Source organism: Phascolarctos cinereus, unplaced genomic scaffold, assembly GCF_003287225.1.
Source record: "Phascolarctos cinereus isolate Bilbo 61053 unplaced genomic scaffold, phaCin_HiC Scaffold_4;HRSCAF=312, whole genome shotgun sequence".
Taxonomy (NCBI): Eukaryota; Metazoa; Chordata; class Mammalia; order Diprotodontia; family Phascolarctidae; genus Phascolarctos; species Phascolarctos cinereus.
The window spans coordinates 683137647-683165630 of record NW_027555847.1 but is presented as its reverse complement, the minus strand read 5'-3'; the positions used below and the strand labels follow the sequence as shown (position 1 = coordinate 683165630).

Sequence of the window (27984 nt, the reverse complement as noted above, 5' to 3'; positions counted from 1 at the left end):
CCCTTCACATTTGGACTCTCTGATCTGTGTCTCCACCCGGGGCTGGGTAATGAGATGTTTGGTCCTACCCAGACTCCTCGAGGGACCCAAGAACCAGGGCCTTCTTCACCAAAAGACTCCACCTTCCAAAGAGACAAAAGGATGGCCCTACCCCTGAGGGAGGAAGGGACATGGGGAGGGGGGGAGGGACGGGACATGATTCCTTGTGGGAAAGGAGGGGAGATTGAGAGAGGGAGAAGACTACTGTGTAATTACAGTAGAAAGCACTTGGAGTTTGCCTTTGAAGGCTATAGGTTTGAAACAAGGCTTTACATCTTACAATCTACGGGAAATGGCAAGGCACTTATGCTCTCAGTTTCCTCATCTTCAGAATGGAAGGGGAGGTGGACTTTCTACAGTCCCTTCTAATTCTGAATGTGTATGTGTGTATATGCATACATATACGTACATGTATATATACACATGGATATTTAGTTATTTGGTAACTATAGAACAAGATAAGGGCCACAAGAGAAATATGAATGTAAGATTTATTAATATATGACATGGGATATATAAAAGACAATTGAGTGTGGCATAGATTAGATCAGGGGTCTGGCCCACCCTTCTGCAAGAACCACTACTATTTTCACCTTTGCTAGGAATGATATGATGATCATGGCTGGCCTCTTGCTTCTTCTTTTGCTCATCTTCAAGATGAAACTTGAGCAAGAATTATAACTACACATCACATGTCAAATATCTGCAAGTCTAGGAGTACAACGTTCAAAATAAAGGGCACTGTCCCTACTCGCTCTCAAGAGGAAGGTAATATCTGAATATAGCCAGCTTAACTCCCCCACCTCCACTAAACTCTAGTTATGTAAAAGACCATCATGAATACTGGTTTGAATAAATCCATTTATCTAAGCATAATCAGTAAGCAAAAGTCAGGGGAGTTATACAGATTCAAATGAACTGAAGAATGTGTGATGCTAAAGGAGCTCCCCCTGGAAGCAAGATAAAACCCCTCAGCTCAGCCAAGGTGGAAGGGACTGATGTCACCCAGGGGAGTCCACTCTCAGCAGGTTCTAGGGTTGAAAGTGCATGTTTTAAGGGTGTGAGGCTGACTTCCCCCACATATCTGGCTCATTTGAAAAGTCCTTGCCTAGTCTCTCCTGATCTGTTTCTCTCCACCTTTCTTTCTCCATGTCTCTGCCTTCTGCAGAGTTAGTCTCTCAGATCTCTCGGGCAATCAGGAGTCACGTCTCCTAACACATCTAAAGCATACAAAGCAAAGCACAGTTCCAGAGCTTGCTTATAAAGCACCACCTAACAAAGTGTGGCCAAAAAAAAAAAGGGGGAATTTACAGAAGAAAGTGGCATCATGAAGGAAGGCTTCATGGAGGAGGTGACATTGAAGATGGACTTCCAAGGATGGGAATGCAATTTCAACAGGTGAAGCACTGAAAACTCCTTCAGAGGTGGGAGACTAGAATTCATATTTGAAAAATGGGATGTATTGCTTGCTTTCTCATTGAGTGGGGCGGGGCTGGAAGGAGGGAGAGAATTGGGAACTTAAAATTCTAAAAATGAATGCTTAAAAAAAGGAAAAAAAGAAAATGGTGATTGCTTTCCGGTCATCCTGTCATCCTTGACTCCTTCTTTATCATTCCCCTACTTCCAATCAACTGTCCAGACCTCAGCTCTACCTCCACAATATTGCTCATCTCCATCCTCTCCTCTCCACTTACATAATTTCTATCCCAGTTCAGACCCTAATTACCTCTCAGCTGGATTATAAGAGTCTCCAAATTGGTCTCCCTGCTTCCACTCTTTCCTTTTCTAATACAGCCTCCATAAAGCAAACAAATTAGCATTCCTAAAACAAAGATCTGACTAGGTCAGCCCCTACTCAAAACTTTTCAATGGCTCTCTATTGCCTCTAGGATAAAGCCCAAAGCCCTCAGGTTGGCATTCAAGACCTTCCATTATATAGATCCCACCTACCTCTCCAGCCTAATTACTGAAATTCTTTGTTTCCTTTTGGCATAGAGAAGACCGGGTTTCACAGTGCCAGCATGGTAGAGTAGGAAAAAATGAAGGCTTTGGAGCAAGAGGACTTGGATTAAAATCTGGACTTTTCCATTTACTAGCTGGCTGATACTGGGTAAATCACATCTGGGGGTTTAATTTCTTCATCTGAAAAATGAAGGGTGAGAATTGGACTGGTAGAACTCTGAGCTTCTTTCCATCTCTAAATATATAATCTTTTGATCTAGTAATAGCTCAATAGCTGCTCAGAGTGTAATAATTGTGTATAAGCCACTGGGTGGCATTCTAGACACAAGCTAATTCACTAGGTGTGCAAAATGAAACAGTGGGTATATCTAATTCAGTCATTATATGATGCTCAACATTTGAGCTCTGCCATCTCATTCCTGCCCTGCTCGGCTTTTCCTCTTCTGGTGCTTTCCAGCGCTTTTAGGAAAGGGAATAATTTAATCCCATCCTAATTCAAAATAGCTTGGCTTGTGCTCTTAGGCCCACAGGATTTCAATATATTTCCCAATTTTGCATGACTCTAAAGTATAACTTTGGAGTCCTCTGTGGCTTGAATTGGCTATTGGCTATTTGCTGACTGATTGACTTTTTTCAGGCTCCTTTGCTGGATCTTCACCCCGGTCATGCCCACTAACTGTGGATGTATCACAAGGCCCTATCCTAGCCCCTTTTCTCTCCTCTCTCTATGCTATTTCACTTGATGATCTCTTCAGTTCCCATGGATGCAACTGTCATCTCTATCCTGATGATTCCCAGATCTTCTTGTCTACCTCTAACCTCTCCCCTGACTTGCAGTCTCACATCTCCAACTACCTATTGGGCACCTTGAACTGAATGCTCCATAGACATCAGAAACTAAGCATTTATAAATAGAGCTCAATCTCTTTCTCTTCATGCCCTCCCCTTTTCCTAATTTTCCTAATTTTCGAGGGCACCACCATCCTCCCAGTTATCTAGGATCTTCCTAAATCACAGGTCTGAACACATTATCTCTAGTCTAGCCAACATACCCCAGTGGTCCCCTGTCACCTCAGGAATCATATAACAAGGGGCAGCTAGGTGGCACAGTGGATAGAGCACCAGCCCTGAAGTCAGGAGGACCTGAGGTCAAATCTGACCTCAGACCAAACACTTGACACTTACTAGCTGTGTAACCCTGGGCAAATCACTTAACCCCAATTGCCTAAAAACACCCAAACCCATATATCAAAATCTTCTTTTTGGCATTCAAAGCCCTTCATAACATGATCCCCTCATACTTTTCCAATCTTCTTACTTTCCACCATGTACCCTATGATCCACTACAGTGGCTTTCTAGTCCCTAGAGCAAGGCAGTCCATGTCCCCACTCCAACATTATCACTGGCTGTCCCTCATGCCTGGAATGCTCTCCTTCCCCATCAGCTCCTGGATTTCCTGACTTCCTTCAGGTACCAGCTAAAATCCCACCTTCTACAAAAAACCTTTCTTGATTTTCCTTTAATATGATTCTCTCTGGTTTGTCTGACGTAGATCGTTTGTACATAGTTTTTTTTGTTGTTCAGTCATTTCACTGTATCCCCCATGTGAATTCCTTGAAAGCAGAGGCTTTTTTTTTGGCTATTCTTTTTGTCCCTAGCACTTGGCACAGTGCCTAGCATTCAGTAGGTGCTTAATTAGTGCTTGTGCACTTGACTTTTATTCATATAAATTTGAATTAGTTCCATATATGTATGTATGCATCTATACATATATTTTGAAAATGAGCCCTTTCTAATATGGAAATGTTTTGCACCACTGCATGCGTATAATCTATATAAAACTGCCTTTCTTCTAGAGAGAAGGGGAAGGCGGAAGTAGAGAATTTGGAATTCAAAATTTTTAAAAATCAATGTTACAAATTTTTCTTTACATGTAATTGAGAAAAATGCCACTACTAGGTCTATTTCCAAAGATGATTGGAAAAAAAAGGAAAAGAACCTATATGTTCTAAAATATTTATAGCAGCTTTCTTTGTGGGGACAAAGAACTGGAAATTTTGGGGGATGCCCATCAATTGGGAAATAGTTGAACAAGTTGTGGTACACGATCATGATGGAACACTACTGTGCTATAAGAAATGATGAGTTGATTTTAGAAAAACATGGATAGACTTGCATGAAATAATGAAGAACAAAATGAGTAGAACAAAGAGAACATTGTATACAGTAACATTGTTTTAAGGACAACTTTGACCAACTAAGTCATTTGACTAATACAAATATCCAAATTAACTACAAAGGACCTATGAAGGAAGACTCCATCTGCATCCAGAGAAAGAATAGATAAATACAAGTATGTTTAGAATGATTTTACACACACACACACACACACACACACACACACACACACATTTGTGTCTAATGATAGCCATCTTCAGGGGAGGAACCTTGGCATCTCTTTTATTGGCAATTGCTAGCCTTGTAGGGAAGGAAAAAAAAAGAAAGTTACACAATAATTTTATTTTGTATTTAAAAGGAATAGCAAGTTGTACATAATAGATTTGCAATTTCATGCACAATCATCTATTTTATTCTATTGTTATGAAAATGCTCATTTTATTTCATAAATTAAATAATTGTTTTAAAATGAGCCCTTTATCAGAGTGCTATAAAGATTTTCCCAGTTACCTGCTTCCCCTTCGAATTTCAGCTGCATTGATTTTGTTTGTACAAAAAACTTTGAAATTTTATATTATAATAATTGCCCCTTTCAATCTGTATGATCCTTTCTATCCTTTTTTGATCATGAACTCTTTCTCTATCCATAGATCTAAAGGTTTTTTCTTCCCTTGCTTCACTAATGTGTTTATGATGTCACTCTCTATGTCTAAGTCATGTACCCATTTGGAGCTTATCTCAGGATACAGAAAGGTACATGAGGTATACCTACTTTCTGCTAGACTACTTTCAGTTTTCCTAGTAGTTTTTGTCAAATAATGAGTTTTTATTCCCCTAGTTGAGAGCTTTGTGTTCATCAAAGAGTAGACTACTGTGCTTGTTTGCTTCTGTATATCATGTACCTAATTTGTTTGACTTCTCTATTTCTTAACCAGCACCAAATCATAGCAATGTCAGCTTTAAAATCTCTGAACTGGCAAACTGCAGCTCCTAGTGCGGTCCAAAAGCCCAACTTCCCTTCCCTGGTCTTCTACAGCTACCATTTCCCAGCGGCCCCACTCCCAACCATTTTGGTCTGAAGAGTAAAGGGTGTGGGGCAGTTTCTGTGCTGGCTCACCATAGTCACCTCTTGCAGAATGGCCGGACCTCTGACAACCACCACTTGCCATCTTCATCGTCTCTTCATCTCACTTCTAGCTGCCCAATAGATGATGCCTTTGGTGGGCACCACATGGGCCAATCGCCCGGTGGCTAGACATCAGTTGACTCCAGTCTTCTCCCTCAGATCTTGGATGTGCCTTTTCATAGATGTTTCTCCGTATCTGGAATGCACTCCTTCTTTACCTTTACCCCACGAAGCCCCTGGCTTCCTTCAAGACACAGCTCAGGTGCCACTTCTCCATGAGATGTTTTTTAATGAGCAGTAGTTAACTGCTTCTCCCTTTTAAAATTAATTTAGATTGATGTATGTTTATGCATATATGTATATGTGTGTTTGTGTGAATATATGTATATGAAATACTATTATATGTATAATATAGTATTTCGAGTGCCACCTCCTACAAGAAGCCCTTCTTGGTCCCCTCCCCAGTTGCTAGTCTCTCTCCAAACTTCCAATTATTTTGTGTTTACTTTGCTATGTAAAATGTTACTTCCTTGGAAAAGAATGTAAGTTCCCTGAGAGGAAGGACTGTTTCATTTTTGCTTTGTACCCCAGGACCTAGAACAGTGTCTTGAATATAGTAGATGATTAATAAAGGTTGGCTGAATTTGTTGAATTCGACTAGTCTGGTCTTGACAGAATCTAGACTACCTGAAAGATAAAAGTGGGAGATGGACTGCAAAGATAGAATCTTGAATGTCAACCTGAGGAGTTTGGACTTTATTTGGTAGATAGTAGGAGATAACTGGAAGTGGGCTTTGGAAAGAGAGCTCTGGCTGCCTGTGCAGGAAGAACTGAAGAAGGAACACCTAGAAATGGGAAGACCTGTTGCCTCCAATAGACCAGGGGAGAGGCCTGCATTAGACTGGTTGTTGTGGGAGTGCAAATGAGAAATAGAAAATCGATAGCCCGCTTCATTTTGTATTATCTTAATAAGGCGTAGTCAACTGATTATTAGTAATCAATATACCATGTATTGGTTGGCCCCCTCATTATGTGAGCTTGAGCTCCTTTAATTCAAATCTGTGACGTTCCTGATCATGGGGGGAGATAAGTCAATCTGGTCGTAAGAGGTTTCCAGAGGATGTTTATGGAAGGGTTATGGAACTCTCTGAGTCAAGCCAAGCATAGCCCACTCTCTGTCACTGGCAGACCAATCACAATCTTAGTTTAGCTTGTATCATTGTACTATTTTCACCCTTTCAACTGTATGAAAGAGTGGCTCTGATTGTCAGATGCATCCTGGGTTCCTGAGGATCCTTGGATACCTTTTATTGGCAATTGCTAGCCTTGTTAATAAATTGATCATGCTCTGAACTTTGTGCCTCATTTTCTCTTTATTACAGATTTTTATCATGACACAAAGAAGGGTAGATTCCAAAGATATTGTCCAGGTAGAATCAAAAGAAACTTCGTAAACTGTCCAGAAATAGAACAGGGTGCCTCAGAAGCTCCCAGACCTGTAGGTCTTCATGTGGAGGCTGGGTGAGCATGTATAAAGAACGCTATAGAGAGGACTTCTGCATGAGGGGGGAAGGAACAAGCATGATGAAGTGCCTAAGTGCCAGGCACTGAGCTAAGTACTTATTTGATCTTTATAACAACCCTGTGAAGAGGTGCTATTATATTCCCCATTTTACAGTTGAAGAAACTGAGGCAGACAGAGGTTAAGTGACTTGTCAGGATCACACAGCTAGTAAGTATCTGGGGTGGGATTTTAACTCAGGTCTTCCTGATTCCAGGCTCAGTGCTCTATCCACTGTGCCATTTAGGTGTTTGATTAAATAATTCGAATCCCCTTTTAACTCTGAGCGTAAATATGATTCTTGATTCAGAGAGATAAGGAAAACAAGTGAGTATTAGAAGCCAACAATGAGGAGCATTTTCGTGTCCAGTGCTTCATGGAAGATTAGGGCTGAGGATAGAAAGATATTTGAATTTGGTTACTTTGAAGCCTCTGGTGACTTAGAAGGGAGCTGTTTTACCTCAAATAGGGGCAGTGGGGTGTGATGAATGTTTAACAACTGACCCTCTGGGGGGAAATGTACACAGGACACACTTTTAACATTATTAAAATTTCCTCCATCACTTGCTTAAATCTAGGCTATTAACAAAATAATAAACAAAGCCATGATATGTTGTATTTAGCTATTTCTGAGGTATAAATGCTCAAACTAAAAATTTAACAACTGGCTCCCAGCACTGTTTGATTTAGCTCCAGTACACTTGATGGGCAGGGAGCTGGAAATTAATTTATAGGTCATCTGGTCTGACCCACTCATTTTACAGACAGGAAAACTTAGAATTCTTTGCCTGTAACACCCTTGATGCCTGGGAGGTATGGGATAATAGATGGAGCAAAAACTTGGAGGCTGGAGGTACCCATCAATTAATCAATCAAAAAACATTTATTTTTTTTTAAAAGCAATTATTAGGAGCTATTTTACCCAATGGTATGCCAACAGATCTAACAAGCTAAATGAAATTGATGAATATTTACAAAAATACAAATTATCCAGATTAAGATAAAAGGAAACAAAATACTTAAATAACCTCATCTTAGAAAAAGAGATTGAACAAGCCATCAATGAGCTCCCTAAGAAAAAAGTCACCAGGACCAGACAGATTCACAACTGAATTTTACCATTTGAAGAACAATGGATTCTACATAGTTATTTGGAAAAAATTGGCAAAGAAGGAATCTCACTGAATTTTTGTGTGTGACACAAACCTAGTGACTGGGGAAGTCAGTAGTTGGAGCAGAGAAGGGACAGCATACCAGGCATGGGGAGCAGCTGGAGAAATTGCCTAGAGCTGAGAGACTGAGAGTCTTGTGAAACAGCCAGGAGGCTGGTGTCATTGGATTGAAATGTACGTGTTGGGGAGCAAGGTATAAGAAAACTAGAAAAGTAGGAAGGGGCCAGATTATCAAGGGATTTGAATGTCAAACAAAGCATTTTGTATTTGCTTCTGGAGGCAACAGGAAGCCTCCAGTTCATTGAGTAGGGAGGTGACATTATTAGACCCAAATTTTAGAAAAATCACTTTAGTGGTTGAATGGAGGACAGATTGGAGTGAGGAGAGACTTGGGGCCGGTAAACACCGCCCACCCAGTAGACTATTGCAATAATCAAGGCTTGAGGTGATAAGGGCTTGCACTAGAGGGGTGGCAGCATCAGATAAGAGAAGAGGAGTGCAATGGAAATCTCCAATTTCCATGGACTTAGGCATCTAGGCATTTTCTAAGCCTCCTCAGCTTCATTTTTTAATGGGGGGGGAGAGGGGAAAGGTGGCAGAAATGTTAAGGAGTAAGAGAGATGAGAAGAGGAGGAGGGGTGCTGGCTGGCCTGTAAGTCACAGTGCCTTAGGTGAGCTAAGGATTCTACAGACTGACCTCCTGTGCTCAAGTCACCTAACCTGACATCCTAGATGAGCTCTTGACCACGTCTCTATTCAGCCAGCTCACCCTTTTTAGGGACAGACAGGAAATATAGCCTAGTTTAAGCAGAACTAGGTAGGGACAGGATCCCTGGGAGAGGGGAGAGCTCCAACTCAAGTCTTTGTTCAGGTCCCAATACCTGGGGACCTTCCCTTTGAACCCTCCTTTTTCTGCCTGCTGGTCATAGTAGAGGCTGCAGTGGTCAGAGGGAAGAAAGGGAATAGAAGAACACTTTAGTGTCTGCTCGCAGCTAAGGGAAGAGAGCAAGACCTTCTGATCAGAAGCTCTCATCTCTGGATCTCCAGGTTTACTCATCAGAAGCTCCCATCACTCTTTCTCCTCACATCAACCCTGGAGTTAAGTAGCACAGATTCTACATTTCCTCTTTCCCAATTTTAGTTCTGAACCTGATTGCCTTCCAGGCCCTGCCCTGTGGCCCTGAGGGCTAATTGGAAAGGAGTGGAACCCCTTGGGCTGGTCATGTAGTTTCCCTGCAGCTGCTGGACCTAACCATTGCCTCCATAGGGGAGTGGCCGGATGAGGGTCCCAACTCCCTTGGTGCTGACTCACAAATATTCCTTCTCAGGGGTTGTTCCGGGGATTGGTTGCCTGAGGGGAAATAAAGGACCCCACTTCTTTCCCTCTCCCTTAGCCGGAACTGCTTGCCTGAGAAGAGAAGGAAATGCTAGACAGCTGGGAGCCAGGGTCCTGAATCCTTTCTCCTCTCAGAATGAGCTCTAAGTGTCTGAGGCTTAGTTTCCCCTGGTGGCCCAGTACAAAGCCCTATAGGAAAGTCGTCTAACCTCCTTTGAGGCTGACTCCAAATGACTGGCTCTATCCCTAGAGAACCCAGGAGTTCGGACTATGTAGCTACCCCAACTACGTTACCCACTGCAAGCCTCCCCTGACTTGCCTGGGGTCCCAGAGTGGCCAGACGTGAGTTGAAAGCACCGACATTTGACTCCTGGGACCCTCCGCCTCAGTTTCCCTTTCCCGCCAGCCTCCGGACTGAGTAGGGCTAGGGTGAGGGGCGGGGTCAGGTGGGCGGAGCGGCCTGGGCTCCTTAGCTCCAGCGGCCACGCCCTACTTGACTCACCAGCCTGGCCCCGGTGCTGCTCGGGACGTCCGGAGGAGACCGGAGCGCATTTTCCGAGAGCCGGGACTGAGCGACTGCTGCACCGGCGGGTGAGTGAAGCGAGTGGTTTGTCCCGATATTAGGTTCAATTCTGAGAGTGGGGATCTGTCCCGGGAGGAGAACCTCCTGGGAGGACAGGGATCTGTCCGGAAGGCTGGGGATCTGGACCAGGAGAATCTGTCCCAAGAGGTTGGCGGGAGGGAGTTGTCCCTGTATTAGGAGGAGGACCTGTGGGGAGAAACCTGAAGGCTGGGGATCTGGACCTGAAAAACGAGGACTAGTCTGGAGAGTGGATCTTTCAGAGAACGGGACTCTTATCAGGAGAGAGTGGGGATTATCCCCCGGACAGGGAGATCTGCCGGGACAGTGGGGCTGTGTACTCCAGAACACAGAATATACTGGGAGAGGAGAAAGAAAGACCAAGAGGGAGATCTACCCCGGGAAGTTGTCGGTGCCATTGAGGCTGTGCCCCTCAGCTGAGTGGCAGACTCAGGGAGAAAAGAGCTGAGGGCAAACTTATTCCGGATTCCCTCTCAGCCCAGATCTCTTCCACCCTAAGCCCCTGTCACTATAGATCCTGTTATGGGGCCTAGCCCAGATCTCTGTCACCATAGACCCTGTGATGCCTGGATTTTTTCCCTATCGGGACCCCTGGCCCTGAGATTCTAGTTTCAAGATCCCAAATCCTATCACTTGATTTCTGACTCCTATCCCTCCAGTCAACCTTGAGATCCTCAGTCCTCAGCGTCTGAGCACTCCACTATCCTATTGCTAGGACTGTGACTTGGTCAATTAACAAATATATGGGTGTTTGACTTCTAGGGATTTCCAGTCTCCTAGAAGAGTTAACACAAGGATGAAGATAACTAATCTGCAATGAATCCAGTATTATAGGGCAGATGCCTAGCTCTCTAGCCAAAGAACAGGTAGGGGCTGTCTGCTCAGATGGGGCTGGGGTGGTCTAGGAAGGCTTCCCACAGGTGAGCCTTGAGTGAGCGCTGAAACACCAAGATGTTGCAGAACAAAAGAGGGAAGGACATCTGGGAAAGGGAGTGACAGAGCAAAGGTTAAGGCTGAGGAATGAGCAGGGGATGGCCCATGGAGCTGAGGGAGAGATGACTGTGCAGGGATAAGTTGGGATCACTTAGCACAGCATCTCAAGTGCCAACTGCAGTGCCTTCTTCCCCTCTAGGCTGGGAAAACCATGGAAAGTCAGGTCAGGGACACAGTCAGACTTGGACCCTAGGAAGATACCTGATAGTGTATGCAGAAAATATCATCTAGAGGTAAGGGAAGAGAATAAAAGATGGAAGGCAGGCTACTCAGCAGGCCATTGTCAGGTTAGTGAAGTGAATGGGTCCCCTGGCCTCTTTTCTGTGGTCTTCCTGCCCCCCTTACCTACTCTATGCCCCAGACATCCAGGGCTCCCATCTTCCCTTATGGATCTGATCTTAGGAAAAGAACAGATGAACCTCTTCCCCAAAGGAGTCAGTGACTGAAATGAATGGCCATGGGACCCTCCCACAGATTGGCATTTGGGCAGGGTTAAATGCTTTCAAAGGAATGAAGTCCTGTGATGGCATATCAAGCTTTTGTTAAGGGTCTAGAGCCTGCCCTGGAGTGTCTGAAATCACGGTAGGCCATAGAGTAGATGCTGCCCATCACCTGAGAGCTCAGTACTTAGAGGTCTCTTCTCCTTGGGCCCTTCCACCAGAATCCCTTTCAGACAACATCCTAGCATGTGGAGACAGTCATGTGTCTATGGGGGCTTAATGATAGGTTTGGGACAACAAAGTTAGAATTAAAGACAGACAGAGATAATGACAATTCCCGTGTGTCTGTGATTCTATGTGCCACTCTACATTTGGGCATTTCGGTCTCTGTCTGGGACTGTGTGTGTTTTTGTGTCCATCTGCCCGTAATGGACTTTGTGTCTGACGTTCATCTGTGCCTCTGTTTGCTAGGACTGCGTGTGTCGGTGACTCTTTCTCTGGGCAGGCCCACTGTTTCTGTGGGAGCCTGTAACTGAATAACCAACTATGAGTAAGATTGTGTCTGCCTGTGATTGTGTATCTCTCTGATTGTGTGTCTGAGGTACATGAGGGTAATTGTGATTCTTCCTCAGTATTTGTCTTTCTTGAGTACATTTCTAAGATTTTCCCTGGCACGTTATGAACAGGAGCAGAAATGAGGGCTTAGTGACCAAAGCTGATACGTGGTATATTTGGTTTAGGGTTTTTTTTGTGGGGGAGGGGGGAGAGAATGGGGGAGTTGTTATGGCTGTTCATCCTTTGTTCTCGAAGAGGACAAATGACATCAGTTTTTTTGGGGGGGTGGAAGATGAGAGAAGACTTGATGTTGGCTGTGGAAAGTGAGACAATGACAGACATAATTAACAAATGATTTCCATGCTCTTCTACTGTGAAGACCACAACAATAACACAACATATATGAAGCACCTACTAAGTGCCAGCACTCTTAGGGACTGGAGGATATTGAGAAATACATAGTGCTTGCTCTCAAAGAGGTTATATTCTACTTTGAGGAACACAATATGAACACAAATATTTCTAGTACAAGGAAAATGGAGGAGCAAGGCAGAATCAAGGAAGGATTTTTTAAGGAGGAGGAGGCGTCATCTCAGTTGAGTCTTGAAGGAAGACAAGGTTTGGCGGCTATGAGGCTGAGGAGGGGGTGCATTCCCGGCATTCCTCATGTGAATGAATGCTCAGAAGCAAAATGTGGATCATGGAGGACGATCCATGGAGATCCATCCAGGAAAACTGACAGTCATCCTGTTAGACTGTGAAGGGGATGCCTATGAAATGAGGTTGGAAAGGTAAGTGGCAGGCAGATTGTGGAGGGCTTTGAAGAATTTGTCACTAGAGATGGCCAGCAGAGGATTATAAGGGCTAGAACGAGGATAGTGGCAATGTGACGGCAGAGAACCAAGGCCTCATGACCCTCTGACCCCAGGTCTTCTCTCAGCACTGCCAAGTATATGTCTGTGCAAACGCACTCACACTTTTCTGTTATCACAAATATGCCTACGTGTGTGTGTGCTCTGCAAGTCTGCAGTCATGCAGATGTTTCTGTCTTTGTATGTTTTCATGTGCCACAAGCAAGCACGGGTATGGGCATGTCTGAGTGGGCATGTGCCAGTGTGTGCCAATATCACTGACTGTGAATATCAGTATTTGTGTGTGTGTGTGTGTGTGTATGTGTGTGTAATTTTGTTACCGTGCATAGAACTGAGCCTCTGACTATAACTTTGGGTGTGCCAGCATGTGTGTGTGTGTGTCAGTGTTATGAGTCAGGATATCCTGGTAGATGTGTATATGTGAATGGAGGGTCCGTGTGAATAAAGATAGGTCTGAGCCTACCTCTGCTGGAATACATACAGTCATGTACACACTAAGTAGACATGTGTGTGTGTGTGTGTGTGTGTGTGTGTGTGTGTGTGTATGCTGGGGTTTGATAGGGCAGACTGATTTGTGAGGACCTAAACATAAGGGTATGATCACTGGCCTACCATCCTCAGACAGTTTCTGTGCAAGAGTGTGCCAGGGCTGAGAGGTTGGAAACATCAGTGATACTGGCTGGGGCTCAGGGGTGATCAGCAGGGTTTTGTCAGCTCCTTCCAAAGGGAATTGGTGGGAGTCTAAAGTGGAAACCTAATCTGGAACCCAAGGGTCTTCTATCTCCAACTCTTCAAATGAATTCTGGGCCTAGGGCTGGGCAGAACAGAGAGAGGAGGGGTGGGCCAGTAAGATATTTTGAGAGCTGTAGAAGGGGCCTTAGAGAACATCTTATCTGACTCTCTCATTTACAGACAGTGAAACTGAGGCCCGGAGAGGGAAGTAATTTGCACTAGTCACACAGCTAATAAATAGGGCTTGCTGGTTGCTCTCCAAACTTCGATTTAGGTTGCCATATTGTGGGGATTGAGTAGAATGATGGAGATGCAGGCAGGGGTAATGATAACAGGCTCAGGATAGACAGAGGATCAAGGGTTGGGGGCAGCTTCTGTGATAGGAGAGATCTCGGAATGGCTCCTGAAGTCTCTTCCGTGCTACCCCTAAAGGGAAGAGCACCAGAGACCGGACTAGCTCCTCTTGACCCATCTTCTTGGGTCCCTCTTCTCTGACCCAGCCTTTCCTGTATGTCACACCCCCAAGACCTCTTTTCAGATGCTGAATCCAGGATCTGTGCCTAAGGATATGTCCAGGTAGTCTTGCTTCCCATCCTTCCTAGGGCTTGTAGAACTTGGAGGGGGGAGGAAAAGAGTGGGGCAAGGAAGGAGGCTAATTTCAGAGGGCAAGGAGCCAGCCCAAATACCATGGTAGGTGGTATCTGGCCCTGATCCCGTCCCACACCCCACGCCTGGCTTCCTGTGTCTCCCCAGGGCCCAGGATACTAGTCATAGTCTTAGAATATCAGAGCTGGAAGGGACCTTAGAAATAAATGGTCCACTCCAACCCCCTCATTTAACAAAGTAGGAAAAATAGCTTGGTCTGCAAGGACACCCAAGGACAGAGACACAAGGAGGGCCTGAGTGGCTGCCTCTTCATCCTGGCTCCACTCCCCAAATGTAGGCGCTCCCCCCTTCTCAACTAGGATCCAGGTTCCCATTCCTTTGTCCCCTAGTCATTCCCTTTTCTAAGCCAGGTAACCTTGTCTTCTTCCACCCCTCCCAGTGTTCAGGCTTCTATTATTCACTTCCTATCTGAGCTGGGCCTGAGCCCCTGCCCTCTAGGAGTCCAGCCACCCCCACCACTAAGGCCCAGCTGACCCGCCCCATTCAACTCTTCCACTCCCTGCCCCTGGGGCCCTGGTAAGCAGAGCCAGGCTCTAGCCGGCTTTTCCGGTTGGAGGTGGCATGGGGAGTGCCCCCATAGGGTGGGGGTGTAGGTATACAGCTTCAGTCCCACCCCTAGAAAGCCCAGAGTGGGAATTCAAGGTCTAGGAGGCAGGAGTTTCCCAAGCTACTTCAGTCCTTGAGGTAGTTTGTGGCCTTAGTTGGGGAGAGTTAAGAGTCTGGAGTTTTTCCTGGAAGTCAGATGAAGGATGAGTGGAGAATAGGCAGCTTGGGTCCCAGGGAAGGAGTCGTGTTTGGTTCCGCTCCCTGGATTCTGGGAGGAATGGAAGAGATAGGGGGTGGGGAGGGAAAACTAACAGAGAGAGGAGGTGTTCAGCTGAACTCAGGCTGTAGTTTGAAAAATATGAGATAGATAGGAATTGAAGATTAGGATTGATGAGGCAGAAGGGTCTGAGAAGGCATCAGGCTGGGGAAGGAAGATCGTGGGGCCAGAAGGCTAAGACAGTAGATGGCCTGGGGGCCCAAGGAATGCCTTGGTCCTTTCCTGCCCTCTGGGCCCCTTGATTTGCTCTCTGGCTGTACCATTTCCAGGTAGTGGTATAGAGTAATTACAGCACTAGTCAGAAACTTGAAGTTTGAGCCCTGGCTTTGCCACTAAGACTTGCTGCAGGATCTTGGGCAAGTCCTTTCCTTTATCCAGGCTTCTGTTTCCTCCTCACAAAATTGTCTCCAGGCTCCTTTCCAATTCTGACATCCTGTAATCCCTCCAGAAGCAGAATGATCCCAGTGGCTGAATTCAAGCAATTCACGGAGCAGCAGCCAGCATTCAAAGTGCTGAAGCCATGGTGGGATGTGCTGGCTGAATATATCACAGTGGCCATGCTCATGATCGGGGTTTTTGGCTGTACCCTGCAGGTGAGGGTCCAGGGCCCTCTGGACACACCATGATAAGAGACTGGGAAAACCCCAAAGCTGGGCTGGGGATGGGCCTTGGTAGAAGGGAGAGGGGATTACCCCTGGGGAGAAAGGGAACGGAAGCACAGCTACCAAGGCCAAGGTGGTGCAAGGTTGAATCGAAGAGGTGAGAGAGATGATCTCTTCCATCCCTTCTGAGTATGTGATGCCCAGAGAGGCCAGGACCCAAACTTGGGCCAGGGCTAAGACTTGGCAGACCCCTATGTGATCAACACTCCAGTAATTCCTTAACTTTGTATGTTTTGTAAAATCCTTGAAGTGAGAGCCAAGAGGGAGAGGGACTATATTTATAGTACAAAAAACTGAGGCTCAGAGTAGTTCTGGCCACCGTGCCAGGCTCTTCCTATCAGCCTCTCTGGGCATTTTTATCCTTTCTTTTCCTATTTCCCCTATCCCCAGGTGACTCAGGACAAGATCATATGTCTGCCTAGCCATGTGCCCCGGGAGAATCTATCAGAGACCCCATGTGGGGAGCTGCCCCGGGCAATCTCTGGGGATACAGAGGACCTTCGGGAGCTCAGTGGCCTCAAGAACAACCTGGACTTACAACAATATAGCTTCATCAACCAGCTCTGCTATGAGACTGCACTCCACTGGTATGCCAAGTACTTTCCCTACCTGGTTGTCATCCATACTCTCATCTTCATGGTCTGCACAAGCTTCTGGTTCAAATTCCCTGGAACCAGTTCCAAGATTGAACACTTCATTTCTATTCTGGGCAAATGCTTCGACTCACCATGGACAACTCGGGCCCTGTCAGAAGTTTCTGGTGAGAACCACAAAGGTACCTCAGGACGGGTAACAGCCACAGCCATAGTTGGGTCAGGAAAGACAGGTGAGTCAGAGAAGGTGCTGACAGAGCCAGAGAAGGTGGTGATGGAACCACCAGCTGTCACCCTGTTGGACAAAAAAGAGGGGGAGCAGGCCAAGGCTCTGTTTGAGAAGGTTAAGAAGTTCCGTGTGCATGTGGAAGAGGGCGACATCTTATATACCATGTACATCCGTCAGACAGTGCTCAAGGTGTGCAAGTTTCTGGCTATTCTGATCTATAATGTCATCTATGTGGAGAAGATTAGCTTCTTGGTAGCCTGCCAGGTGGAGACAGCAGAAGTCACTGGCTATGCCAACTTCTGTTGTAACCACACAAAGGCTCACCTCTTTGCCAAGCTGGCCTTCTGCTACATCTCCTTTGTATGTGTCTACGGTCTCACCTGCCTCTATACGCTCTATTGGCTCTTCCACCGGCCCCTCAAGGAGTATTCTTTCTGTTCGGTGAGAGAGGAGACGGGAATGGGTGACATCCCAGATGTCAAGAACGACTTTGCCTTCATGCTCCACCTCATTGACCAATATGATTCGCTTTATTCCAAACGCTTTGCCGTCTTCCTCTCTGAGGTCAGTGAAAGCCGGCTCAAGCAGCTTAACCTCAACCACGAATGGACGCCGGAGAAACTGCGCCAGAAGCTCCAGCGCAACGGGCGAGGGCGGCTAGAGCTGGCGCTCTGCATGCTGCCCGGCCTGCCCGATACAGTGTTTGAGCTGAGCGAGATAGAGGTTCTCAAGCTGGAGGCCATCTGCGACATCACCTTTCCTCCAACCCTCTCCCAGCTGGTCCACCTGGAAGAGCTCAGCCTGCTCCACTCCCCTGCCAAACTGCCCTTCTCCTCCTTTGTTTTCTTGAGGGACCGACTCAAGGTGGTACGGGTGAAGTGCGAGGAGCTGCGTGAAGTGCCCCTGTGGGTGTTTGGGCTCCGGAGCCTGGAAGAGCTCCATCTCGAGGGTCTCTTCCCAGCAGAACTCAGCCGGGCGGCTAACCTGGAGAGCCTCAAAGAGCTGAAGCTCCTCAAGAGCCTCTCCCTGAGAAGCAATGCAGGCAAAGTGCCCCCCAGTGTGACCGATGTGGCCGGTCACCTGCAGCGGCTCAGCCTTCACAACGACGGGGCCCGGCTGCTGACCCTCAATGGGCTGAAGAAGCTGACGGCGCTGCGGGAGCTGGAGCTGGTGGGCTGTGGGCTAGAGAGGATACCCCATGCCGTCTTCAGCTTGACTGCACTACAGGAGTTAGACCTGAAGGACAACCACCTCCGCTCCATCGAGGAGATCCTGAGCTTTCAGCACTGCCGCAAGCTGGTCACGCTCAAGCTGTGGTACAATCAGATCGCCTACGTCCCGGAGCACATTCGCAGACTCAAGGGGTTGGAGCAGCTGTACCTCAGTCACAACAAGCTGGAGACCCTGCCGCCCCAGATCTGTTTCTGCGCCAACCTCCGCCTGCTTGACGTTTCTCACAATGGCTTACGCTCCTTGCCCCAAGAGGTGAGCATCCTCCAAAATTTGCAGCATCTTGCAGCCTCCTACAACGCCCTGGAGGCACTCCCAGATGAACTCTTCTTCTGCCAGAAGCTGAGGACGCTGTTGCTGGGTTACAATCATCTAAGCCAGCTCTCCCCTCGAGTGGCGGCACTACAGGCCCTCAGCCGGCTGGAACTCAAGGGTAACCGCTAGAGCTTTACCTGAAGAACTCGGCAATTGTGGGGGGCTCAAAAAATCAGGGCTGCTGATAGAGGAGGCCCTGTATGAGGGACTGCCTGCTGAAGTGCGGGAGAAGATGGAGGAGGAGTAAGAAGGGTCCCTGGGGATTGCGTCAGTTTGGGAGACCTCATTTGGAGAGGCTGAGACCAGGGTGGGGGACACACACCTTAGGGAGAAAAGGCAGAAACCAGAGGAAGGTGGGGCTTGAGGAAAGCCCTTAGACAGGTTTGGGAAGTACTCCTAGGCCTGTGGAATAGGGGTGAGGCTCCTCATGGTGGGATTAACTTAATCCTGGAATTCAGAGACAGCCACACCTGTCTCTTTTGGCTGGTTTTCCCCTTCCAGTCTGAGGTTGGAGTCAGCCCAGTTTACTTGGCTAGGACTGATATCCTTCCTTTATCCTTATTCACTGAACCATTTGTCTTCATTTAGTGCCTTAGACTGTGAGGAAAAAAGGGGGAAGAGGTTGTTGTGGAAATGATGAAAAGCCACACTCCTGGGTGATTCAGAATACTCTCTCACTGCAGTATCTGGCATTCATTCCTGGGGGATTAGGGACTGTTCCCCAAATCCTGAATCCAATTCCTTATTTATAAAACTATTTGTTATAAACATTTTTGAACAAGGATTTGGAGAACTGAGTTTTTTTTTAAGTTGAGAAGGCAGAAGCTCCCTGAAGATAGTACAGTTATTCCTTCTACAGTGTAACTTTCCTGATTGTGGCTTCGGTATATTGAGGGTCGGCATAAGAAATTAAATGAGAATTTTGGGGGCGTTTTGTGGAAGCTGCAGACAACATGTGAAGGCCAGCAGACGACACACAGCCTATGATTCAATACTTACCCAAATTTTACAACAAGGTACTGTACACACCCCATAAAAGAAAAAAAAATCAGACTTCACAAAGGTGGGCCAAAAATTTTTACTTGGATTTTCCAGCTATGCCCCATGGAAGGGATAACTATAACTGCATATTTTGTAGGCTCGATACCAGAGCCAACCACATGCTTAATAAATGTTAAACAAAGACAGTGATTGCTACACTAATTTCTAGTGGTTCTCTGTCCAACTCAGCCCTTATTGTTTTCTCCCCCAACCCAGGTCCTTTCCTTCTCTCTCAGATCCCCAGATTCACTCATCCCCTACAATTCTAATAGGAAATCTTTAGGCTGACCTATCGTCTACTCCAACACATGCCTTTAGCAAAACACCCCTTGTAACATCCCTGACATAAGATTATCCAGCTTTTTAAAAGATCTCCAATGTCAGGAAATTCACTGTCTCCTGAGGCAACCAAGTCCATTTTTTTTTTTGGATAAATTTCTCAGGAAGTTGTTATACTGGGCTGAAATCTGCTTCCTTATCACAGTAACTTCCACTAATTTGTCCTATTTTTTTCTTTTGGAACTCAAGCAGAATAAGTATACCTCTTCAATAGGACCATCCTTCATTTATTTAAAGAGAGTGATTAGCTTATTTCTTTTGATATATCCTTGTATGATTTCATGATCCCTTTCACCTCTAGTTGCCTTTTCTGGATGGGTCAAAAATGTGAAGCATAGTACTCACTTAACACTATCAGATTTAATCTGACCAGGACATGGTATCATATTTAGAGCTGAAAGAGTCTTTCAAGGTCATTTTAGTACCACTGCCTCATTTTACAGCTGAAGAAACCGAGTACCAGAGAGGTAAGTGACTTATCTAAAAGATCAAACATATAGTAAGTTGGAATTTGAACCTAGGTCCTCTGACTGCAAATCCAACTTTCCACTTTAGAAGAGGAGTAGGAAAAAGGGAAGAAAAGGAAGGTCTGGAGGCAGAGACAAGAAAAAATTCTATCTGTTGTGATTATTGCCTTGAGATATCTTGAGCAAATCACTTATCCTTTCAATGTTATAAAATGAGGGTTGCATTAGCTGATCTCTAAGAACCAGCTGTAGGTTCTTAGAATGTAGGATTTTAACTGGGACTTGAAAGAAGCCAGGAGGTGGAGATTGTCTTTAGCAAGAACAAACCCCCAAATCTGAAATAGTTTTAGAAAGAAATTTATTTGGTCATTTGGTACAGGACAATGAGCTAGAAAGGTGTGGCTCCATCTTATCTAGGCTCTGCAAAGGTTACATTATATATAGGATTTAAATAAGGGTTACCCACAAAAAACCCCACCAACTTGAAAGTAAAATAGATTGAAATGACTATCAGTAAATGTGAACATTCAATAAAAATTGGATGAAGCCAAAACACAAGCTTAGGTAAAACCAAAACAAGACCTGAGTGGATCCAAAATACAAATGTTTTGGGTATATCCAGGAAATACAAATCCCTTGTACTGACTTCTGGCATTCCTGGAGAGTTACTGAGATCAGGGTAACATTCTAGTTTCAAACAATCTCTAGTCACAAAAAGTTAAATTTAAACAATATAATAACACATTTTCCAAACAACATAATAAAACATTTTCCATAATTTTCTTCTCCTGAGTTTATTAAAGCCCAACATTCTCATACTATGAGAAACCTAATTACAGAAGCAGAAAGCTGGGGATGATTTCTTTCTTTTTCTTTTTGGAGGCAATCAAGGTTAAGTACTTGCCTAGGGTCACACAGCTAGCAAATGGCTGAGGCTAGATTTGAACTCAGATCCTCCTGACTCCAGGGCTAGTGCTCTATACACTGTGCCACCTAGGTGCCCTGGATTATGATTTTAAATGGAGTTCATGAAAGCCCAACTCAATGGCATCCTCCTTACTACCTATCTCTTCCAGAGCTTGATAGAATTCCTTAAAGGAGGTGATAGGGGCCATATTGGTAACAAACTTTTCCCAATGTCTCATAAAGGAATCAATTTGAGTAAGTCTCAGGGACTGTTAGTCATAGATTTAAACTTACACCAGGAAACAAGTACACTGTGGCCACATGTATCACAAAATCATAACCCCATGATTCCTTCAATGTCATAAAAGTTGGACAAACTTAGTTAAGCAGTCATAATCTCATATATCCCTTAAGGAGACAACCTCATTAAACAGATTTTACAGGTGAATTAAGTCATATTACAAATTAAATTACATTTAGAGGATTCACAATGGACTGAGAAAGAAGACTTACATATCAAAACTAGAATTAGAGAAAGCCTTCCTTATATAGTTGGCTAGGAAAATAACTAAATCATTTTAGGAAACTCAAAACATCCCTTTGGCTTCTACCTGACATATATAAATGTTAACATTATTATGCCATAAGCCAATTTTGCTCACGTGAGGTTAATATAAACAGAAGAAAAGTTGCAGGAGGGATGGCTCTGATCCCTAGACAATCATTAAAGCCAAAGTAATGTAGTAATGATCATCAATATTATTTTTTAAAATTTTTTTGGGGGGAGGCTAGGCAATGGGGTTAAGTGACTTGCCCAGGGTCACACAGCTAGTAAGCATTATGCGTCTAAGGCCGGATTTGAACTCCGGTCCTCCTGAATCCAGGGCCAGTGCTCTATCCACTGTGCCACCTCGCTGCCCTCAATGATCATCAATGGTAAATAACATCAAGTCTCCTTGTTCCTGGTTACTCACTCCCAACATCCATTTAATTAGCATTTTTCATCTTGAGCCTCAGACATTTCATGTAGTCATCTGATCACTGAAAACATCTTTCCTTGGAAATTCTGGAATAAGCCTCATTGTCAGGGCAGCTCTGGAAGTGGTTCCCCTAGCACAGAGGTTCCCAAACTTATTTGGCCTACTGACTCCTTTTCAAGAAAAAAAAATTTACTCAGTATCCCCTGGAAATCTACTTTCTTTAACACCTTAACAGTTTAAAAAAATTTGCATTATTTCACAAAATATATAAAATACACATATTTTTAAAATGATGCATCTTAAATTTAGCAATTATTGTAAATTTGTGGGTTTTTTCCTGCATTAAAATGTTGATGGTGCAATATTGAACCATGTAGCCATATAGTATCATATTGTAAACTAGTCATCACACACATATATTCCTGACAATGTAGGACACACTCCCCTGCCAACACTTGCTTGCTAAGACCTGTCAGTGGACTTGACCACTGATTGGTTATAACTTGCATTTTGTGTGTTTATTTGAAAAATAATGTAATCACTACAACTTTAACCCTGTTACACAACAGATGAAACATGTATGAATGGTTTTTCAAAATTTTCTTCTCTTCTTTCCTTATGCTTCCACCATCTTCTTATTTTTATTCAATTCCCCTCCCCAACAGCACTCCAGACTACTACTGCCCCCCACCGATCATTCTAGCACCTCCCAGGGGGTGGTATCACCACTTTGGGAAACTCTGTGTCTAACAGATTCACATCTCTGGTTCCAAATCCCTTGTAGATTCCCTATAACATGGCTAAAATCTGCCAGTGATAAGGACTTAACACAGTTTTGTAAATTTGGTTGTCCAGTAATTAGTTCATGTGATGAAAACCAGTTCAAACTTTATGGAGCCAATCTTCTGAACAAACAAAGCTATAAGAAGAATGTAAAATTAGGAACCCATAATTCACCTGAAATTATTTCACTTGCTCTATCTTGGACCCTGACTAGTAAAATAAGCTTTTCTGTTTCTTAATATTCTGTTTTTTAATACAAAGACTTCAAAACTGAAAAAAACCCATGATTTTAAAATTTGTTTATAATTATTAATGCAATCTTATATGTAACATCCTTAATCCTGTTTTCAGAACTTACTAAAACATACTCAAAGCCTATATATGTCATTTGGAAGCCTATACATGTCATCTGTATCTGTCTATCAAAGTGAAGTTTATTACTTCAATAAATTTAAAACTTTTACATTATTATCCTATCCCCCTCTTTTGAGGATATATATATATATGTGTGTGTGTGTGTGTGTATTTCATATATATATATGTATATATATATATATATATATATATATATATATATATATATATAAATAAGATACTTCACGGACCTAATCTTATATATAACTATCTGTAACGAGATGACAATCATAAGAACTTCATTACCTAGCTGTTCAGGATATGGAGTTGACCACAAATTCAGATTAAAAACAGTAATATCTTTCATACTTGCATACTATTATAGTAACTCATAGATGTTTTAGTATTGCAACAGCAAAAACTTTTACAATTCACCTGTCCTAATTATAGAAATTTGCTATGAAAGGAAAAAGGAGGGATCCAGTTATAACAATACGAAGACTGTTCCTTCAAGGGCACAAACTGAGTTGATATAAGCATAACAGGGGAAGAAGTCCCTTATCTCTGATTCCAGGTAAATGTCATAGTTTGGAAAAGGAAATGGCAAACCACTCCAGTACCTTTGCCAAGAAAACCCCAAATGGGGAAATGAAAAGTTGAACACAACTGACAAACAACTGAACAACAACAAAATGTCATAGTTAGAAGCCAATCATGTGGCAAAGTTCCACATTGTTCATAGGGTATCACTGCCAGGCTCAGAATTTACCAGGTGGGAAAATTTCTTGTTCAGAAAGGAAATAACACACAATGGGGAAACTGAGTCAAGAGAATCCTACTTTGCCTATAGAAGGTTGTGTCTTCAACTTTCCCAGACATAAACATTCACATGTAGCAGTTCTCAGACCCTGCACTCCCTGTGAGCAGTACACGACATTTCCCTCAAAAGGTGGACATCGGTTTAATGATAATTTAGACAATCATACCTGAAATCCAGTCCCAAGACATTTTTACCTCAAATAGCAAAATTTCACTAAGTTCTCCAAAGAAAACAAGACCTGTGCGCACTAAATAACTTCTGAAGTGGAAGCCCAATCAAAGCCCACCTCATTGCCTACCAAATATAAGTTTCCTTCACTAACCTAGGGTCTTTTCAATCAGCTAACCAGGACAAGACACAGATATCTGATAAAGTGGTCCCCGTTTCTTCACAAAAGGTCATGAGGTTGAACTGATGGCCCTTGCTTTTGAGGCCTCGATGATAACTCTATGTTCACCATGCTATCAAGGCAGCTACTGGCCAGTCACAGACCAGGTATATAGAAAAGTGGAGCAGAAAGACAGGATGAGAAATTGAAAGAGAAAGAGAAAGCAAAAGCTATACCAATTTAATTTTAATCAGATTTTTTTAAACAGCTGTTAATCAAGCCAAAGAGATTACTTATTTTGCAGATTAGGGTGGCCTAGGTTAATTATAACCTCACCTGGGTCTTTTCCTGGGCTAAAGTCAAACATGGCCCCTTAATTTTCCGGATACCTGGAGTCAGGGCCTGGACTGTGTTTGAGCTGAACTTGCAGGGACTCACTGTGTTTGATTTGATCTAGCATTGGTTGGGTCCTGTCCATGCTCAATCCTAAGATCACAGAGACTTCCTTAGCATTTATGTTCTCAGAGAAGCTTCAGGTCCATTTAGGGTGACCACAAAGAAATACCACTTCTGGCATCAGAATAATCTTTTGCAAGAATAAACCCCCAAGTCTGAAATAGTTTTAGAAATTTATTTGGTTGTCCAGTAGAGGAGAGTGAAAGGAGAGCATTACAGGCATGGGGGACAGGCAGAAAAATGACTGGAGCCAAAAGATGGAGTGTTTTATTTAAGGAACGGCAAGGAGGCCAGTGTCACTGGATCTAAGCACACATGCGTTGGGAGGTTTTAAGGTACAAGAGAATCGGGAATGTGTATGGGGGGAACTAGGTGATGGAGGGCTTTGAACAGCAAAGTGTGGGTTTGGTATTTGATCCCAGATCAAATACAGGTGGTAGGGAACTACTGGAATTATTGAGTTGGGGTTTGGGAGGAGGGGTGACACAGTAGGACCTGAACTGTAGGAAAATCACTTTTGCAGCTGCAAGATACACTGGAATAGGGACAAATTTGTGGCAGGCAGACTGACCAGCAAGCCATTGCAATAGTTAAGGGTGAGATGAGTACCAGAGTGGTGGCAGTATCAGAAAAGAGAAGAGGATGTTTGAGAGATTTTGCAAAGATTTACAAAGGCTTTGGCAAAACATTGGATGTGGGGGGGGCGCGGAAAAGATAGTAATGGTCAAGGATGACACCTAGGTTGCCAGCCTGAGAGACTGGATCATGGTGCTCTCAACAGTAATAGGGGAGTTTGGAAGAGGAGAGGATTTGGAGGAAAGGTAATGAGTTCAGTTTTGAACATGTTGAGTCTGAGATATCTGAAGGACTCCAGTTGGAGATGGTTGATAGGCAGTTGGAGATGTGAGAATAGAGGTCAGCAGAAAGGTTAAAGCTAGATAGGCAGATTTGAGAACCATCTGCATAAAGACGGTAATTGAATCCCTGAAAGCTGATGAAGTGAAGTAGAATAGAGGGAGAAAAGAAGAGGGTCCAAGATAGCCCTGTGGGACATCTGTGGTCAGTGGGTGTGACCTAGATAAAGATCCAGCAAAAGAGACTGAGAAGTAGTCAGGGAGGAGAACCAGGAGAAAGAAGGGTCCTGAAAACCTAGAGAGAAGAGAGTATCAAGGAGAAGAGGGTGATCAACAGTGTCAAAGGCTGCAGAGAATAAAAAGGTCATTGGATTTGGCAAACTAAGAGATCATTGATAACTTTGGAGGGGGCAGTTTGTATTGAATGATGCATTCAGAATCTGGATAGTGAAGTTGAGAGTGAGAAGAGGGATGGTGGAGGTACCTATCACAGTTGGCTTTCTCAAGAAATCTGGCTACAAAGAAGAGACATGGGACAATAGTTACACAGTGGTGGGGAAGACAGCAGTGTCCTCCCTAGAGCAGAAGCCATTCTGCCTGGAGGGAAAACTGAAGTAGGAGAACCACAAGGGCCAGCAGACGATGGACACCAACCTGGAGATCAACCCATTGCAACCAGGACAAATTGTTGTTTGTGCTGTGTTCTCAGAGGACCATGACATCAGAGAGTTGATTTAAGTGAGGGAGGGCTGTACAAAGTCCTCCACAGCCACCTAGGTCCAGTGGCAAGATATAGATCAGGACGACTGGATATGGCCCCAGATGTAGTGGGAGACCTTGACCTTATTTTTATTTTTATTATTTTTTTTAGGCAATTGGGGTTAAGTGATTTGCCCAGGCTCACACAGCTAGTAAGTGTCAAGAGCTTGGTTTGAGACTGGATTTGAACTCAGGTCCTCCTGACCTCAAGGCCAGTGCTTTATCCACTGCCACCTAGCTGCCCCCCTTGACTTAATTTTTAAGCTAAAGTCTTTCCCAGGTCTCAATTTGACTGAGGCAACATCCATTCAGTGATTAAGGCTAGGTAAGAAAAGCAGCAAAGGATGGCCTTTTTTACCTAGTCAAAAAAAAAATTAATCTGGAAGGGGAAGACTCTCAGGGTTTCTGGCCAAAACAGAAACAATTGTTATTTACATTTACTCTGAGCCATCAGGGCCCAAATGGCCAATCATGGAGAGCCAGAGTGATTTGGGTTAAGGCACCGCCCTTAAGAAATCTAGCCCTTAAAGCCCCAAGATATCTTGTTTGGTTTCATTTACATTCCTTTGGGCAGAATACCCACAGGTAAGGGTATGATACCCTATGTGGACAGGAGGAGGTGAAGAGCAAACAGGAGAAGAGAGGAGAGGAGCAGAGCTGCATTGTCTAACTGGATCTGGCCAGTTGGGTCCCCAGTGGAGCAGCTCAAACTACTCGTAGGTTGTTGTTTTTCCTCTGTTCTTGAAGAGAACTATGACATCAAGAAGGAGGAGGGGTAGGAGGGGAAAAAGGAGGAAATGAAGGTAGGTGGGGCATTAGTGAAGGTTTTTCAATGTTGGAGAGATGTAGTCATGTTTGTAGACACTAGGGAAGGAGCCACTAGACAGGTATATATTTGTTTGAACGTTGTCTCCCCCTAAACTCCTTGAGGGTGGGGACTACCTTTTGCCTCTTTTTGTATCCCCATTGATTGGCAAAGGGCCTTGGCACATAGTAGACACATGATGTTTATTGACTGAGGGATACAAGATGAGGGAAGGAGGATACAGGCAGTCTGCTAGAGGAAATGGAATGCAAATGAGATGAACACTTACTTGTATAGGTAGAGAGGTTTGCCTTGGCAAGAAGGGAATCTTGGTGTGAGAAGGAGCAGATAGCAGAAAGCACTTGGGTGATATAAGGAGTTCTTGGCAAATGGACTGGTTTTTTTTTTCTTCAATAAAATAGGAGGCAAAGTTTTTAGCTAAGAGGGTGGGGGGAGGGGAAGCCATGAAAGTTTGAGGGATAAAGGGTTTGGAAGAATTTGATGTGGTAGGTGGGATAGTATGGGATAGACAGTTAATTAGGAAGGTACAGCCTAGCATCAGTGAGGGCCCAGTTGAGAACCCAGTCAGAGGGGTCCATTAGCCACCACCATTTGTCTCTTAAAAACTACACAGATCCTAGGCCCAGGGATAGGATCAATGGTAATTAAAGCAGCCTGCAACAGTCTTTTCTAAAAAAAAAATGTTTTTTTAAGTTCTAAACTGTCGCCTGCCTCCCCCTACCCACACACACTAGAGAAGGCCACCATTTGACACATTTATGTATGTAAAAAACATACTATGCATACTTCTATTTATCAGTTCTTTCTCTGGAGGTAGATAGTATCTTCCTTCATAGGTCCTTTGTAGTTGATTTGAGTATGTATACTACTCAGAATAGATTAGTCTTTTACAGTTATTCTTTGAACAAGATCACTGTTATTGTATACAATGGTTCTGCTCATTTCACTCTTCATTATTTTATGCAAGTCTATGTTTTTCTAAAAT

At 44.2% G+C, this 27984-nt stretch overlaps 1 protein-coding gene and 1 long non-coding RNA gene across 2 annotated transcripts; both read left to right on the top strand.

Moving 5' to 3' along the window:
- Nucleotides 1-223: 223 nt before the first annotated feature.
- LOC144457108 (uncharacterized) lies at nt 224-6659 on the top strand. The gene is made up of 2 exons (XR_013486454.1): nt 224-1437; nt 5116-6659. It is a non-coding gene; the product is annotated as an uncharacterized LOC144457108 (long non-coding RNA).
- Nucleotides 6660-9891: 3232 nt separating this feature from the next.
- LRRC8E (leucine rich repeat containing 8 VRAC subunit E) lies at nt 9892-19271 on the top strand. The gene is given in 4 exon segments (XM_020978190.2): nt 9892-9966; nt 15506-15650; nt 16110-18211; nt 18213-19271. Coding segments are annotated over 3 exon segments (2361 nt in total). The 5' UTR covers nt 9892-9966; nt 15506-15512; the 3' UTR covers nt 18334-19271.
- The last annotated feature ends 8713 nt before the right edge of the window (nt 19272-27984 follow it).